This window comes from Microcaecilia unicolor, chromosome 3, assembly GCF_901765095.1.
Source record: "Microcaecilia unicolor chromosome 3, aMicUni1.1, whole genome shotgun sequence".
In the NCBI taxonomy this organism is placed as follows: Eukaryota; Metazoa; Chordata; class Amphibia; order Gymnophiona; family Siphonopidae; genus Microcaecilia; species Microcaecilia unicolor.
Genome location: NC_044033.1, coordinates 240257504 through 240275176, shown reverse-complemented (window position 1 = coordinate 240275176; position 17673 = coordinate 240257504). Strand labels below are relative to the sequence as shown.

The following is a 17673-nucleotide window of genomic DNA, read 5'->3' as shown; positions in this document are numbered from 1 at the left end:
GACTCTTACATCTTGTCTAACAGTGCACTGGGAAAGAAGTTTTCAGAGGGGCAATTTTGACAAGGGTGGCTTGGTGAGTGTTTTTTTGGTTTTCTAACAGATGTGGTAGTGATTCTGGAGGGTATGCATATGTCACCCGTTTTACAAGTGGCACTACACTTCTAAGGTGAGAGGCCTGTATTTGGCATACTGTTATGCACTGATAGCAATGTATTGTTGTGTTCCTGCAGGGAATGCCGAATATGGATCTAAAACATGGCTACTGACCCTGCTCGCAATGCCACGGTCGGAGGCAGAGAAGCACTACAACGCGTCACACATCTCGACTAGATGTACTATTGAGCGGACTTTTGGGGTACTAAACAGCAGGTTTCGCTGCTTGCACATTTCTGGTGGATCCCTGCAATATTCCCCTGATAGGGTGGTGGATATAGTGACTGTATGCTGCATGCTTCATAACATCACACTGAAGCATCACCTTGAGATTGAGATAGTAGTCCCTCCAGAAGTGGACATTACCCCCTTGGACAGAGGATCCGATGCAACAAGGGGAAATGCCGTGCGCCGGCAGCTGATCCAGGAGTACTTTTCCAGAGGTCCTGAGCCTGTGTAGGCACCTACCACTTATATGACTTACAAAGGTAGAAAATAGAAGGCATATATGCACAGCTTTATTTTAACCACCGCTGATATGTAATTAATCACACAAGACAATACAATCTGTATCAGTACATGAAATGTTCATTTATTTGTATTACACAAATAAAAACTTGTGAGTAAACCCTTCAGAAGAGTACAAAAACGTAAAGAAATGCATAAATTAACAGACAAACTTTGCTTTGCAAGGTGTTTCACTTGCACTGTCACACAGGATCTTGCTGTTTCACTGCACCTTTAAAACAGAAACAAAAATTTGCGGTGAATGCACATGTATCACTGAATGTTGTTAGGGGGGGTGGGAACAGTGACATAGCACAGTTGGTAAGTGGGGCTGCGAGGAAACTACAGGAAATAAATTTTAATAGTGAGAATGTACTAGTTTAGTACTGAGACAAGGTGAAAGCCAACCCGTACAACAGGAGGGAAAAAAGGGTGAACAAATGTACCAAACAAATACATACAGTACATCCATGAACATTGTTTTTAGTATATCTGTCAATGATACTTACTATTGAGAGAGAGGCTGCCACACAGGGGAGGTACAGGAGGTTGTTCTGTGGGCCTGCCTGTGAGAAACAAAAATAGGAAAGTTTGAAATTTATAGAACTGTGCATTAAAGAATACAAACTATTGAGACAGGTGCATTTACTTACTCAGAAAAGCAGGCGCGGGAGACCAGGATAGGAAAGGGGGGGGGGGGGGGGGGGGGGTTGCCTTGTACAGTCTTGTAAGGAAAAAAACATTCGAGGTCTCAACATATGGAGGGATAGTGAGGAGCACGCAAACTGAGCCCCTGAGAATATGAAAAACAGGTATAAAATCAAAAAGCATCTGAGATTACTACTTACTTGGAAGAGCAGGGCTGGGAGTCCAGGAAGGGACAGGGTGTGGGAGGCTTGTCGTCCAGCCTGTAGGAAAAAAATACAAGGTAGGTTTCAGTATGTGGAAGGCATGGTGAGGAGAACGCACAGTGTGCCACTGACGAACTGAAAAACACGTATAAACAGAAGAAGCACCAGAGATTACAATGTACTTTGAGGAGCAGGACTCCAGGAAGGAACACCATGACTGGGAGACAAGGAAGGGACAGTGGGAGGTTGACTTGTTGCCCAGGCTGTTGGAAATAAATACAAGGTAGGTTTCAGTACGGAAGTTCCTGCCTGCGAGGATTGAAAAAACAAGTCTGAGATACTATACTTACTTGGAAGAGCAGCGCTAGTAGTCCAGGAAGGGACAGAGGTGGGCTGGCTTGTCGCCAAGGCTGTAATAATGTAGGGGAAAAAAAAGAACACACGCATTAGCCGAACACATGATAACAAAGGGGATAGAGAATATGTGACTGGGGAAGAGATGTATATAGGGAATACATAAGGAGAATATACCATTTGCAGTGCGGGAACTGATGGCGGGGTCGTCCCGCAATATCTCACGCCGCATTCCACTGATCTCCTGCCGGAGATCCAGAAACATCTGCTGTTGCTGCTGTGAATTTGTTCTCATTATGTTGCACAGCTCACTCAAATGAGCGTTGGTCTTCTCCAACTCACGCATCACTGCGTTGCCCACCACATTCTGCACGACATTCTCCACCTGCGCACATATGGCATCTGTGGAATGCTGGACACGCTCTGCCACTTCTTTTAGCAGTGTGTGGATCCCCTCATTCCACTTGGCCTGCATCTCCCACAACTGGCGACGATCCTCCCATTCCTCCATTGGGGGTGTCTGAGGACGATCTTTGGGCAACAGCATAGTAGAAGAAAGGGGGGTGACATGAACATCGAGGGGGGTTGTGACATCTGTCTTATGATGAAAAAAACAGTATGGGCTGTTAATCCTAAACAGGTAATCTAATACTCCAGAGAACTGAAAACAGCCAAACACAATCCAAAGGGTTGTGTGGAATGAATGTAAAGAAATGAGGAAAGTGGGAAAAACCCTCAGAAACCAAGGATCCTGCCAAGGTCTAATGAACAAGACACTATTGTCTATAAAAGACTTTGTTCCCGTGATCAAGTTTCTTTCAGTGGAGTAGGGAATATTTACCCCAAAAAAGAAACTTGATCACGTGCACAAAGTCTTTTATAGATAATAGTGTCTTGTTGATTAGACCTTGGCAGGAGCCTTGGTTTCTGAGGGTTTTTCCCACTTTCCTCATTTCTTTACATTCATTCCACACAACCCTTTGGATCGTGTTTGGCTATTTTTCAGTTCTCTGGGGTTGTGACATCTACAAGGTCAAGGGTCACAGTTTCCTCGTCCTCCCTGTGTAGGCGTCATCAACCATACACTTAAACAGAAAGGCAAGTAAACACACGAACACAAACATACACACAAACAATGCCAATGTCCTATTGTAAATTTGTGCAACACACAATGACACCTCTGTACTCACGTGCTTCTTCTTCCTCATCTTGTGTGGCACACGGTGTTGCAGGCTCTGCTGACCATGTCGAAGTGCCCACAACTGGATGGACACCTACCCAACAAAAACAAGAGACCAGCAGGTTAACAAACGGTTGCTGAGCCCATGGTGCGACCGTACCTCGAATAATGGGTTCAATTCAGGTTGCAGCATCTCAAAAAAGATAGTGGGATTAGAAAAGGTGCAACGTGTAATTAAACTCTGGAATTCGTTGCCAGAGAATGTGTTAAAGGCAGTTAGCTTAGCGGAGTTTAAAAAAGGTTTGGCCGACTTCCTAAAGGAAAAGTCCACAGCACATCACATTACTCACCATTTTCTCTGTCCTCAGTTGTGGGACATGCGGTCGCACCTGGCAATGTGCCATCTTCCCAAAACCGCCCACAACCAAACTTCTTACCGCCACCCCATTGTCAGAAATACGCTAAACAAACTCACCTTCCATACCACCAATGGCATCCTCTGACGTGTCGACACCACCACACAGTCTGACCACCTGCTCATGACCGAGGGTTGGCAACACAGCCTCCTCCAGGGCAGTCAGCTCCAAGGCACATGGAGGGCCACCCCCTGTACTCTTTCCATGTTTCCACTTCTTCAGTGCCTTGGCTTTGACGAGACCCTTGAAGTCTTGCCAACGATGCTTACACTGCTCTACAGTGCGCATCTGCACACCGACAGCAGTCACATCATCCGCAATCTTCCTCCATATTTTGTTCTTTTGACCAAGCGAGAGCCTGGACTTTTTAAGCTGCCGACCAAATTCATCGCATACATGATGAACCAAAACTTGTAGCTCGTCCTCTGTGAATTTTGGCGCACGCTTACGCTTACCATTGCCATCAGGGCCCTCACTTCCAACCACTGTTTCCTCATGCTCCTCGCGCCATGGCATATTATCCTCTATTGCTTCTAGAAAATTAAAATGGAGGAGATGTTAACATCTTCAAAATGCACACTTATCACCCTGCCACCACCCTGCCATAAGCTCATCTCTACGCTTGAAACAGCACTTACCAATGAAAAGTTGAAAGCAGAAAGGAAAAAAAAAACGTGGCACACACCAAACACCTTAAAAAAAATTCTATAACTGGGCATCTCCATTAAGTGCCCCAATGCCGTGATGTGAGAGTCTATTCCATAATAGCATATGGGCACCCAGATACTGTGCGCCTTTATAGACAAAAGGAAGCCCCAACAGAAAGCAACCTGACTTTACAGACCAAGCAATTGGCAGCTCTCATGCAGTGGAGGCAGTGCACGCAAATCTCTCTCATGAATACTCATAACGGGCATCCTGAAAACCTGACTGGCTCGGGTGCCTCAAGGACCAGGTTTGAGAACCAATTGAAGGAGGTATTTGCATATGAGCAACAGTTACTCGAGACTCATATACCGTGTACTATGGAAAATGCCCTACTAACAGGGAGAGTGGGAGGGATAATGGGAGCTCTGGATAAATTAATGCTGTTGGCTTTTACAGCAGCCTAACTGCTGATTGCATCACGGGACACGGACACTACAGAGATGGTTAAAAAGACAACGTGTATTATATGCAAATGATATAGATTGACTGCCTTAAAACATAATAAATGGAAATATTATCAAGAAATGTAGGGAAGGTTTCTCTAGTTGGAAGGACATTCTGTGAGTTTTAGGGAAGGGTCTATTTTTCGTTTTGAAATACTGGGGCGGCAGTTCATTATGTAACAAAATACACACTTGTTCTTAATTTTTTTCTGTGAACAGATGCTGTCAGTTATTTTGCTTGAAAATTCATAAATTTAAAATTAAAAAACAAATACAAGAAAATGGTTGCCTTGACTGCCATGGGAGGCTGCGGCCTCCATTTTGGAATTAGGAATGCCATGAGCAGGAAGTCATGGCCACCATTTTGGAACTGGGAATGACATTAGCAGGAGGTTGCCCCAGGAAACTGTGACCGCCATTTTTGGAACTGGGAATGGCATCATTACGATAAACTGCATTGTGTACTGTGATTTGCATTAACCTATCAGCAATACAAAATATCCATGACTAAGTCAAATCAGTCATGTTCCTCCACAACAGTGCAGAAACCTCCACCTCCAGCAGCCCTTTCTCAACCCCAAGACTTTCTAGGATGAAGGGTTTTGCAAACCTGATCCCACCCCTGAGATACCCACCTCTATCAGTGCCTCCTCCATCTCCACAAGCAGTTTAATCTGTCTAAAGTAGGGAAATAGACAGTGGGAGGAGAAGACAGCCTTTTATCCCATCAGTGCTAAATTCCTGAATGGTCCCAACTGACTTTACTAAAGACGTGCAGAAAGATTTTGATACTTACTTGTTACAGGAGGGCAAGTCTGTTGAGACATCTGTGAGTCAGGATTTTCCACGAAGGGCAGATCTTCCTCTTGTTTAACACTCAGTGACAACACAGAAGTTACAATTGGGAGGCCTGTGATACAAAAACACATTTACAAGGATTCTCAAAATATTTGATAATAGTAAATTAGGAAATCCAAATATTTTATGTTAATGACCCAACTCCTGTGATCTAAAAATGTACAGGCCATTATATCCAAAACATTTACTTACTGTTGGTGGAGTCATTTGGATTTTCTTTTCCCTCCCACTCAAATGGTTGAATGATATATGTCTCATCTTCCTTTTTAATCTTGAATACAACATCACGATTAACAATTGGATAACCTGACAATAAGTAGGAAAATTACTTTTAAAATGCATTTGTAGAATCCCTGGAGAGGCTCCATTTGTTTCGTGTTCTGATGGAGCAGTGTGTGAAGTGTACATGGAGGTGTGTGTATATGTGTATATACAGATATGTTGGGGCATGTTGTATTTGTCTGACAAAGCTTGGAGAGAAGAGGCAGCAGTAGCCTGACACTTTATTAGATTATATCATAGAGATTTTCCTGGCACAGAACAGTCTCTTCATAGCCCTCCTAGGTATAGGCATTGCAGGTGCCAAACTTCTGGTTACCATTTGGATGGGTTATATATTACACAATATAGTTAACTAGTGTGCAGCTGATACGTCATGACCTTATGCAGAAGTCTCACAAGAAATCTGAGAGGTAAATCCTCTCTCTGGATTTCTGTATTGGAATAGGAGAGAGACTCCAGCTGGTGCTGTGTGAAGCCTCTAGTTTAAAGTATAAATTTTATCTTACCATAGACAGAAGCATCTTTTGAAGATCCTGTAGCAGTGGAATTTTTAACAGGCTCCTGTTGGATACGGGATGGCATCAGAAGCCAGGTTCTAAATTTCAGGTGCCCATGGTATCTGTGATTTTTCCACCACTGATCCCATTATGTGCTTGTGTCGTAGATGACAGAAAACACATATTTACCTTGTGACATGAGGATGTCATGAATCTCCTTGATGACTTTCTTGAACAGCTGTTTCTGCCATTCTTCCAGAGTGTTCCACTCCACTTCCAAGAAATAAGCAGCAACATCCTTCAATGAGACCAATACCTGTAACAGCAAACAGGACACCCTACATCAAAGTGTCATTATTTTTTCATTTCATTTTATTTTATTAAATATACACCCTCCTATCAACATACTTCTAGATGGTTTACAACAACCATATATAATAGTTCACAGAAAAAGAAACAATAACAGAAACAGAAAATCATTCAAAATAAAATGGGAAAGTAGAAGAGAACAGTCAAGCCTTTATCTTTCCTAAAAAAAAAAATCAAACAATGCTACACACACCACAACTTCAAGGGTAAAACTGTTCCAGCTGTGTCCGTCATAATGAAAACATACACTGTATCATGGAAGTTTTATAAACCACAGCACTGCTAAGAAGAACGAAGGTTTCTAGAAGGAAGATATTTAAGTAGTGTGTGATATTTTACAGATGTCCAATGCAACTCCCTCAGAATGAAAGAGCTAGGAATTAAATGGGAAATGCTATAATCAGGATGACGCCTACGTGGATGTCTAGAATACCAGCATTTCGGCGTGTATGTGTGCTTGTACCTGCATAACATTGACGTTCACACATCGTCATTCATTTTCCCATCCTTCTCCTAACTTCAACAAATAATACTACCAGTCTTTCTTGGCTTTTGTCCGCAGCTTTATTAAAATTATATAATTCTGTGATATTACTTTAACTTTAACACAATACATTAACTTCTCCAGTAAAATGATGGCATCCCCAGAGCGGTTTTGAACAATTCGGAGCCATTCGGTAACGAAACTAGCTCCATACCTGATCCCCAATTACCCCCTTTCAGTCCATGTGACTCACAGTACCGTCAAGCCACAGTTCACTCGTGGTGGTTCCGCCCACGAGTTAAGCTTTAATCAAACATCTTTGAACCAAACATTAACTTCACCGCATCTACAGCCTCTTTCTCTCCTCAAATCCTGCCGACTACAAGCTGTGACCGACCCTCCACCCCCAAACCACAGACAAGAAAATTCAACCTCAACAAAATACTAACCCACCCCAACCCACTACCACTCCTAACACCAAACAAAACATAACAATCCAAGACAACAGTCATATCAGACCAATAGGGTGGGTAGGGATGGGCAAAATTTCCTAGCCACCCCATCCACCCACACCCGCTCCTGCCCACCCAAAGATTAACAAAAAACTGCTGAAAGCTACCTTTCAGCTTTCCCCAAGCCATCTCCATGCCAACCACCAATCAAACACCATTCATAATCCTCCAATCCGCTTCTTTCTAGTTGCTATCCTACTATAATGTACCATTAACCCTTTCAACCCTTCCTTCCCATTACTCCTTTCTTACCCACTCCTCCCACCCCACCTTTTCATACCTATTATCCATCCATTCCTTCCTCTGACTCAGTCAATGTTAAACACACTCACAGTCAAAACTGTGGGGACACCTTATTGCTAGCAGGGTGCCTAAGCGCTATTTTGCAAGTACCCACTTACAAGGGGGCTGACACAGTTATAGAGCATGAACAAGACATGTGCAGGAGTAAGCACCCAACTTACAAAAAAAACCATCAATTCTACACATCTCTGCCTCAATTAGGTGTCTGTATTTATGCCAGCTCTATGGTTGGTAACACTGAGGATCTAAATCTTAGGCAAGTCGACAGGTTAATCTACTATTCTATAAGAGAACTTAGGCCCCTTTTTACAAAGAATCACTAGTGTTTTCAGTGAGCGCTAACCATGTAGATACCCATAGGAATATTCTGAGCATCTACACGGCTAGCATGCCTCTAGCGCAGCTTAGTAAACAGGACCCTAAGTCACTTAGATTCCATGATGGAGTAGGGTCCAACTACACATCCTTGGGCCACCTAAATGGAGGCTTCCAGCTGTCGAATTGCCTCCAAATTGTCCACATCCAGAAACCAGATGTGCTGCAGTGTTCTAAACAAGTTGCAAAAGCCTAAGCACTGTATCTGGCAAACCTAAATATAGAACATTACAGTAATCAAATGAAGGTAAAATCAACAATTCAGTCAGCATACAAAAATCATCTGACATAGTGAAAATGAAGCAGCAAAGTTCAAATAATACATTAAAAAAAAAACTGTGGCCGAAATATCAGCAGAGTCAAGAACTATTCCTAGATAATAGATTTAACTATGAATTGGAACAGCTTCAAGAAAGGAGGGTAAAGACAAAAATGCAGAGAAGAGTAGAGCTGATCAGTAGGTACCACCATCATCTCAGTCTTTTCCATATTCATTGTTGGGCCATTTTGACCACACTGTGCTGAAATCTCAGAAAAATGACTGATGAGAACCAAGAGACTTAGAAAAAGGTGCAATTGATAATATAGCATCAAAATAAAAACCGACAAGCAATACTCTGTCACAAGAGATTACATAAAGGGGACATACAGATGCCAAATAATATAGCAGAAACACAGAACCCAGAAAGCCCCCCCCCCCCCCCCCCCCCAATATCAAACCACTGCGACTCTCCCTGAAAAAAAAAACATACTTGATGGAGAAAACCTTCTAAAAAGGAGGAAAACCACTGCGAATTTGTCTCCATCTATACTTACATCTTGTAAGCATTTCAAGAGGACCTGAGTTAATATTTATTTATTCATTCAGTGGCCCTTTTACAAAGCAGCAGTAAACCACTTGCTAAAAAGGAAGTACCGCTGGGCTACTGCAGAATCCCGGTGATAGTTCCCACCCCCAGCACGCTGTCATATCCAGCGCTACAAAAATATTTTTATTTTTGTAGCACTGGTGTGTGCCCAGCAGTGATCGGGCAGTGCAACACAATGCCCGGTTACCAGTAGGTTAAGGCTCCCTCCACTTGAAATGACCATGCGGTAGCTTCACTTGCCGCATGGCCATTTCCTCAAGAAAAGAAAAACCTACCTTTTACCCGCTGCGGTAAAAAGGGGACCTCGGCACGAGTCAAAAACACAAGCTGACGCCAGCGCAGGCCCCCTTTTGCCGCAACTTGGTAAAAGGGGCCCTCGGTCTTATATCCCACAATTATTCAAAAACAAGTTTTGGTTCAACGTGGCTTACTGAGTCAACAGCAGCTGAGGATGTGTCTCCAGGAACTTCTGCTAGGGAGGGACAGGTAAGGTAGGGTGAAAGACAGATCTCACACATCACCTAGATAAGATTTTAAACAATGCTGAGGAGGAGCCAGCTGTCTTGGTACATGTGGGTACCAAAAACAAAGGGAAGTGTGGGAGGGAAGTCATGGAAGCCAAACTTAGGTTCTTGGATAGAAAGATGAAATCCAGAAGCTCCAGAGTAACATTTTCAGAAATATTCCCTGTTCCACATTCAGGACCCAGAGCTCCAGTTTCAATATGTGGGTGAGACAATGGTACAGGGAGCAAGGATTTAGATTTGTTAGGAACTGGACAACATTCTGAGGAAGGGGAAGCATGGGGGATGTTGACAGTCATTCAGGAGCAGACGGATTGGGATTAGTTATATTTAAAAGGATGGTATCAGAACAGGGAAGTAAGGGCATCGCGATAGGGAAGTTGCAACAAAGACAGAAGTACGCCAGACGCCTTAACAGAAGAGCAGATGGAAAGTAAAGACTGCTAACTATCCCTCTCAACTAGTAAGCAAGCTGTAAATCCAGTACAGACAAGAAAACACACTTTGAAATGTCTATATATAAATCCTAGAAGCTTGAAAAATAAGATGGGAGTTAGAGTATATTGCACTAAATGAAAGATAGATATAAAGGGCAGGGTACAATTATATCACCATGACAGAGTGGATTAAACTGTAGGGTGGTAAAGCAATATGTTAAAGATGATATTGAGTGGAACAGAATAAAAATTCAGCAGGAAACAGACTGCAAAGTAACACCTTATCTACACAACAAAGGTTAGAAGTCAGAGGCTGTGATTATAACAACTCATTCTCACTATCCCTGGTCCAGAGGAGGCATCTTTCTTATAGGAAAAGCTTGTATCACCTCATTTCTAGCTTTAATCCAGGCTTCAGCCAGTTCCTCGCATGTGCCTGTGGTGGTCAGATTTTCTCTTTCCTTAGATCTCTGAGGCTCAGTCCTGAATCCCTCTTGCTTAAACTGGATTAAAATGCCAGGCTTGACATTGTGGGAGCCTATTATAGGGGGAAAAAAACAGCACAATAGGTCAGATTCTGTATATGGAGCTTTAAAAATCTATGCGGAACTCATTTCCGCCTAGACATATTGTAATATATGGTATCATATATTAAATGTTTTTTTCCTGGGGCTCTGGGGGGGGGGGGGGCTGTTTCAGGGTTTTGGTGGATGCTGCTGGCTGGAAAAGGTTTAAAGTTAGTTTGGGAATTATTAGTAGAGTTAGATGAAGAAAGTGTGAGATGTTTCTTAAATATGGTTTTATTTTTAAAGAAATTAACCATGTTTTGGTGGGGATTGTACTATAATATGTTTCTTACTGTTTTGGGTACAAGTCAGGTTAAAATTGACTTTGAAATTCTCTATATAGGAAGTTTTGCAGTAACTTCTATGGGGGAGGGAGATTCTAAACAGATCAGAGAAAAAAAAAACTGTCTTTCTCTGACAAGCTGATTGGTTGAGTGATGTCAGATCCTCTAGGGTGGGGGTGAGTTGCCAGGGAGACTGGTGAGCAGATAGAGCAAGGGAAGACTGGGAAAAGAAAAACGTATGCTGTGTGTCTGTGAAATGTAAGAGTTTTGGGTTTTTTTTATAGTGAAATAAGTGATTGGAAGAGTAATTTAGAGACAGGCTTATGTGTACAAGTTTGAAAGTGAGTACTTAAATAAACAAACTGCCTTTCTTATGGTTGTATTGTTGAATACATGTGGGGAAAACTGATGTGTTCTGGGTGAGAGAGAGATGTACTAATAGAAAGCTGTGAGAAATTTTAAACCAAATTTAGTTTCGTTTGGAGTGAAACAGAGGTATGCCCCTGCATGCAGTGAATGGAATGGTTAAGTTATAGGGAATTTAAGTTCATGGTGAGGCAGCCTGGACAGAGAAATCATATTAATTTGCTAATTCTGTTTAATTTTGGTTCAAGTCCTGTAAGTGGTAGAATGTCATCTGGTTTTAATTACTCAAATGTCTAGCTTTTGCTAGACTAGAGGTTAGAAAGGTCAGCGAGAAATAAAACTTTCTTTGTCCCTTTTTGAGTGATGGATTGTTAAGGCTAGTTCATAGGCATAATAATAAACCACATATGGATGCCATTCTAAGCAAGGCATGCTGGACAGTCTCGAGGGGATCAGCAAGCAGGCAGTTTTAAAAGATTAGGCTGAATGCTGTTTAGAGAGAATATGAGATAGTTTAGATTTAAATAATTTCTTGATAATTTAGATTTTGTCTTATAAGGAATTCTGATCTCTGTTTATTTTAAAATATGTTTTATTCTGTTTAATTAATAAGTTCTATTTCTCTGTGTAAGATACCTTTTCAATTCAGTCTTTGTCTGCAGTTTAAGAGGTCATCTGGTTTGAATTATCCACAGTCCTAGCTAGTTCTGTGTATGAAGCTAAAAGGTGAAAGAGGTCAGGAAAAGTCAACTCTTCTCCTTGATTGATTATAGCTAAGTGTAGGACTGGTCTCCTGAAAGTAATAACAAACCATGTCTGTGTGCCATTAAGCATGACTGGCCCCTTAATGAATGCCCCGAGGAGTTTAAGTTAGTATGAGTTAACCGGGAATCTGAGAATTTAATAATAATAAATGCAGGAGATAGGTGCCGCATTGTCTAGTTTGAGAGGCCCCAGGTCGTAGGTCAGTTTAGGAAATATCTGAAACCTATGTAACTGATATTTTGAGTAAATGTGTAGAGATAATTAGTTCAAGACAGGGTAATCAATCTATTCCTTACCATCTGGTGAGAAAGGGGGGCTAGAGGGGTTTAGGACCATATATAAATGAGAACAGAAGCAGCTTATAGAACAGACAGGAGACGAGAGCGAGAGAAGGAGCCGAGACGAGAGAGACAAGACACAGAGAGCTGAAGAGAAGGAGAGGTCTAGCGCTGATGTCCTACTTTGTTTGCTGGCAAATAAAGAAGACTTCTCTCTCATTCTGGTGTGTGGTGTTTGACTCCTGAAGTACCACAGATTCTGCTAACAATAGTGGTAATTCCTGCATCAATGGAAAGTGGAATGAGAGCCTGTATGCAAAGGTACTAAGTAGACACATGGCTACCTATCCTGGTAAGAGTGAGAGAGGTTGTGCTTTGTGTTGGTAATTGTACTACATGAGAAAGCCTATAAGGGTGTCAGGAAATAGTGTGAAAGAGTTTTAAAGTGGGACAGAGGGGAGATTGAAGGTGAATCTGTGATCTGAAGAAAGAAACGTTTAGGCTGTGTCTGTGAAAAAGGTGGGTTGTTTGTGAGAGTTCTGAGTTCAGTACAGGGTTTGGAATCACTGCAGATTAAAGAAAATCTTGCACTGCTTTTGTATGAGTGCTGGATTCTTCAGATTGATCTGATAGCTGTGCAGGGAAATGTTATGTTTTTATGTAAAGTCTGTGAGATTGAATGTTGTCTTACTGTTTGAATATGGAATGTGTTACTGTGTGAGATCTCTGAATGCAGTGCAAAAGTCTTCATCTGCAACAGTTTACAATAGGGAATTAACAGTGAGAAATAGGTTTTGTAGTGAGAAAACCTTTAACTTATTTTATTTCAATTAGAGAGTGTGGCCACAGTATTGAGAACTGATTAATTGTCACCAGAGTGGAGTCCGTTCCTGAACAAGTACAGGGAGTGTTAAGGTTTTGCATCCGGTTATTTTCTTTATAAGTGAGGTTTAGGACGAAGAGATCGGTGAATTATCTTCTGAAGGGTTCCGGCTGAGCTCCAAGGCAAGAAAGACCTCACCTAAATCAATTCAAACACAGCTAAGGGACATGTGCAAAGGGTGTTGAAGGACATATAAGTTTTTTTTGGTTTACAACATTTTAAGGGAAAACTAAAGAACAGAACAACATCAAATATAAAAAAAAATCCATGTTTTCCTGACTTGCTTAAGTGTTCTGGGTTCAAGTGAGATCCTTGCACAAACATCCATAATACCTATAAAGACTGAAATTCTGACATCAATAGCAAGGAAAGAGAATAGAAACAAATATCTGATTTTGATAAAAAGACAATTTAAATATTTATCTGAAAAGGTTCTTTTCTGCCTTTTTAGGTGATTTTGTAGAAAGAAACGGAAAAAGTTAAGGGTATACCTGTAGTTCTACATTTGAATGTTGAATATGTTATTGCAGTTCTATTAAGCCACACACTAATTGTGAATTTGAGTTTATTTGAATGAAAATTTGCTTGCATTTGTATTCAATAAAGAAAAAGATAATTTGCAAATCTGAAGGTGCGGTTCTTCTATTTCAGGAACAAATCCTAAATTTAGATTCTTTTCCTCCTTTATTCTTTGAGAGTAAAGGATGAGGTTAGTTTATTTGTTCCACTCCCTCGGCTGTGAGTGTGTGTTCCCTGGATATTCGCCACGACTATAAACAACAGGTATCTGGGAGCACATCACTACAGTCCAGCCGAGAGGGGTGGTAACAATATTCTATAAAATGTAGGCGCAGTATGTAGAATATGCTCAGTTCATATCATAGCGCCTAAAACTACATGTCTCCATTTACATTTGGGAATGCCCACAAAACACCCATTTCCCCGCCCATGGCCACTTCCCTTTGAACTGTTTAGAATTTAGGCGCAGTTCATTACAGCATGCGCTTAGTGAGTTATGCGTGTAAATTCTAATTATTGCCAATTAGTGCTCATTATTGCTTGTTAAGCCAATTAAGTTACGCATGTTGTTATCAAATACGATTACATTTCAGTGCAGAATGTGAGGCGCAATATGTAGGATCTGGCTCAATATATTTAGGAAAGAAAGTTACCACAAGGAGGGGCATTTTTGAAAGGGACGTCCAAGTTTTGATTTGGACGTCCTTGCAAAACATCCTGATCCAGGGGCAGGGAAACCCGTATTTTCGAAAAAAGATGGACATCCACCTTTCGTTTCGAAAATACCTTCAGGGATGTCCAAATCCTTAAATTTTGCCGTCCCTACACATGGACGTTTCTGATTTTCAAAACCAAAGATGTCTATCTCAGAAACGACCAAATCCAAGCCATTTGGTCGTGGAAGGAGCCAGCATTCGTAGTACACTGGTCCCCCTGACATGCTAGAACACCAACCGGGCACCCTAGAGGGCACTGCAGTAGACTTCATAAATTGCTCCCAGGTACATAGCTCCCTTACCTTGTGTGCTGAGACCCCCAAACCCCCCTACCCACAACTGTACACCACTAGCATAGCCCTTATGGGTGAAGGGGGGCACCTAGATGTGGGTACAGTGGGTTTATGGTGGGATTTGGAGGGCTCGCTGTTTCCTCCACAAACGTAACAGGTAGGGGGGGATGGGGCTGGGTCCTCCTGCCTGAAGTGCACTGCACCCACTAAAACTGCTCCAGGGACTTGCATACTGCTGTCATGGACCTGAGTATGACATCTGAGATTGGCATAGAGGCTGGCAATCAATATTTTTAAAGATGTTTTTTTGAGGGTGGGAGGGGGTTAGTGGCCACTGGGGGAGTAACGGGAGGTCATCCCCAATTCCCTCCGATGGTCATCTGGTCAGTTTGGGCACCTTTTTGTGCCTTGGTCGTAAGAAAAACATCCAAGTACTCATCAGGGATTTCCTTGCTTTTTTCGATTATGGGTCAAGGACATCCAAGTGTTAGCTACGCCCAAGTCTCGCCTTCGCTACGCCTCCAACACACCCCCTTGAACTTTGGCCATCCCTGCGACGAATTGCAGTTGGGGACGTCCAAAATCGGCTTTTGATTATACCGATTTGGACGTTTCTGTGAGAAGGACGTCCATCTTCCGATTTATGTCGAAGATGGGCGTCCTTCTCTTTCGAAAATGAGCCTGAAGGCCTATAAGTGCCCAGAATGATGCTTTTTCACAGGCAGCTCCACTGGTACAGAAGCAAAATAAGCGACAGCATCTGCTTTATAGAGAGGGTAATGGATTCTTATTCCACCAGTTCTGAATTCCTAAATAATCCCGGCTGACTTTAGTAAGATGTGCAGAAGGAATTTTATACTTACTTGTTACAGGAGGGTGAGTCTGTCCAGACATCTCTGATTTAGGAGGATCCATCAAGGGGAGATCTTCCTCTTTTTTAACACTCAGTGAGAACACAGGCGTTACAATCGGAAGGCCTGTTAAGAGAAAACACATCTAGAAGGATTCACCAAGGATAAGGTAATACTAAATTAGGAAATGCCTGGAGACTTTGATCTGAAAATTCAAAGCCCTTCAAATCCAAAACATCTACTTACTCTTCCTGGGATCATCTGGGTTTTCTTTTCCCTCCCACTCAAAATGTTGAGTGAAATATTTCTTGTCTTCCTTTTTAATCTTGAATATAACATCAGGATTAATAATTGAATAACCTGTAAATAAGTAGGAAAATTGCATTTCAAATTTATCTGAAGAAAGTCCTGGGGAGGTTTGTCTGTTTCCTGTTCTGACTAAGCAGTTCGTGTGTGTGTCTGTGTTTCTGTGTGTACGAACAGGACTAAGTTCTTTATATGGCAGCAAAAAACCAGCACTGATAAAAATTAACGTTAAAACGCTATTCTATAAATGCCGCTCAGAGTTGGGCGCAATTTACAGAATACCGTTTGCACCAGGATCTGCACCCAATTTTGAGTGTGAGGATTTACAGCAACTGAAACCTGGTCTAAATTCTTACGCCTAAATTAGGCGTGGAACTCCGTTACTCTGTACCATTGCATGCAAATTCCAGGATTGCCCATGTCTACACCCCTTCTGGATCCACGAGTAAGTTTAAATTAATGTATCTGTGCTATTTATATCATTATGCAATTAAATTGCACACACCCTAATCTGGCAGTCAGATATAGTCTTAGGGTGACAGAGGGGTATAATCGAACGCAAACACCTATCTCCATGGGCGTTTATCTCCGAGAACGGGTCCGTGAATGGGCGGACCGAACAGTATTTTCGAAAAAGATGGACGTCTATCTTTAGTTTCGAAAATACGGTTTGTGCCAGGCAAATGCATTGGATGTGGGCGTTTTTTGAGCTGGGCGTTTTTGTTTTTCAGCGATAATTGAAACCGAAGCGGCCCACCTCAAAAACGAACAAATCCAAGGCTTTGGGTTGTGGGAGGGGCCAGGATTCGTAGTGCACTGGTCCCCCTCACATGCCAGGACACCAACCGGGCACCCTAGGGGGCACTTTTAAAAATTAAAAAAAAAATCATTAAAATAGCTCCCAGGTGCACAGCTCCCTTACCTTGGGTGCTGAGCCCCCCAAATCCCCCCACAAAACCCACTCCTCAGAACTCTACACCATTACCATAGCCCTTATGGGTGAAGGGGGGGTTTAGAGGGCTCCCATTTACCACCACAAGTGTAACAGGTGGGGGGGATGGGCCTGGGTCCACCTGCCTGAAGTGCACTGCACCCACTAAAAACTGCTCCAGGGACCTGCATACTGCTGTGGTGGAGCTGGGGATGACATTTGAGGCTGACATACAGGCTGGCAAAAAAAGTTTTTTAAGTTCTTGTGTTTTGGTGGGAGGGGGTTAGTGACCACTGGGGGGGTCAGAGGAGATCATCCCCAATTCCCTTCGGTGGTCATCTGGTCATTTAGGGCACTTTTTTGGGACCTGTTCGTGATAAAAAAAGGGTAAAAAAAAAATGACCTAAATTCTCACTAAAAATGCCTTTCTTTTTTCCATTATCGGCCGAGCGCGCCCATCTCTGTTAGGCCAATAACCACGCCCCAGTCCCACCTTCACCACGCCTCCAACACGCCCCCGTCAACTTTATTCGTTCCTGCGACGAAGTGCAGTTGAAGACGCCCAAAATCGGCTTTCGATTATACCGATTTGGGCACCCATGCGAGAAAAACGCCCATCTCCCGATTTGGGTTGAAATATGGGCGTCTTTCACTTTCGATTATGAGGTGGACTGTTCAGCTTGGGCTATTTGTATTGTCCTGAGAAGGCTTGGAGAGAAGAGGGACCTGTAGTGCCTCATTTCTATTTGTAAACCTCTAAGCTGAAGTCACTGCAGGTCTCAAACTTCTCTGT

General features: G+C 42.4%; 1 protein-coding gene across 1 annotated transcript; it reads right to left on the bottom strand.

Annotated features, from left to right (window-relative positions):
* Positions 1 to 729: 729 nt before the first annotated feature.
* Positions 730 to 15910, bottom strand: LOC115466390. Its single transcript, XM_030197587.1, has 14 exons — positions 15890 to 15910; positions 15656 to 15769; positions 10512 to 10660; positions 6439 to 6565; positions 5663 to 5776; positions 5409 to 5522; positions 3521 to 3994; positions 3056 to 3139; positions 2043 to 2396; positions 1862 to 1921; positions 1694 to 1774; positions 1509 to 1568; positions 1170 to 1226; positions 730 to 892 (listed from the first exon to the last, which is right to left on the bottom strand). Exons 2-14 carry the CDS (start codon positions 15705 to 15707, stop codon positions 864 to 866), a joined length of 1755 nt encoding a protein of 584 aa, XP_030053447.1. The 5' UTR covers positions 15708 to 15769; positions 15890 to 15910; the 3' UTR covers positions 730 to 863.
* Positions 15911 to 17673: the final 1763 nt, after the last annotated feature.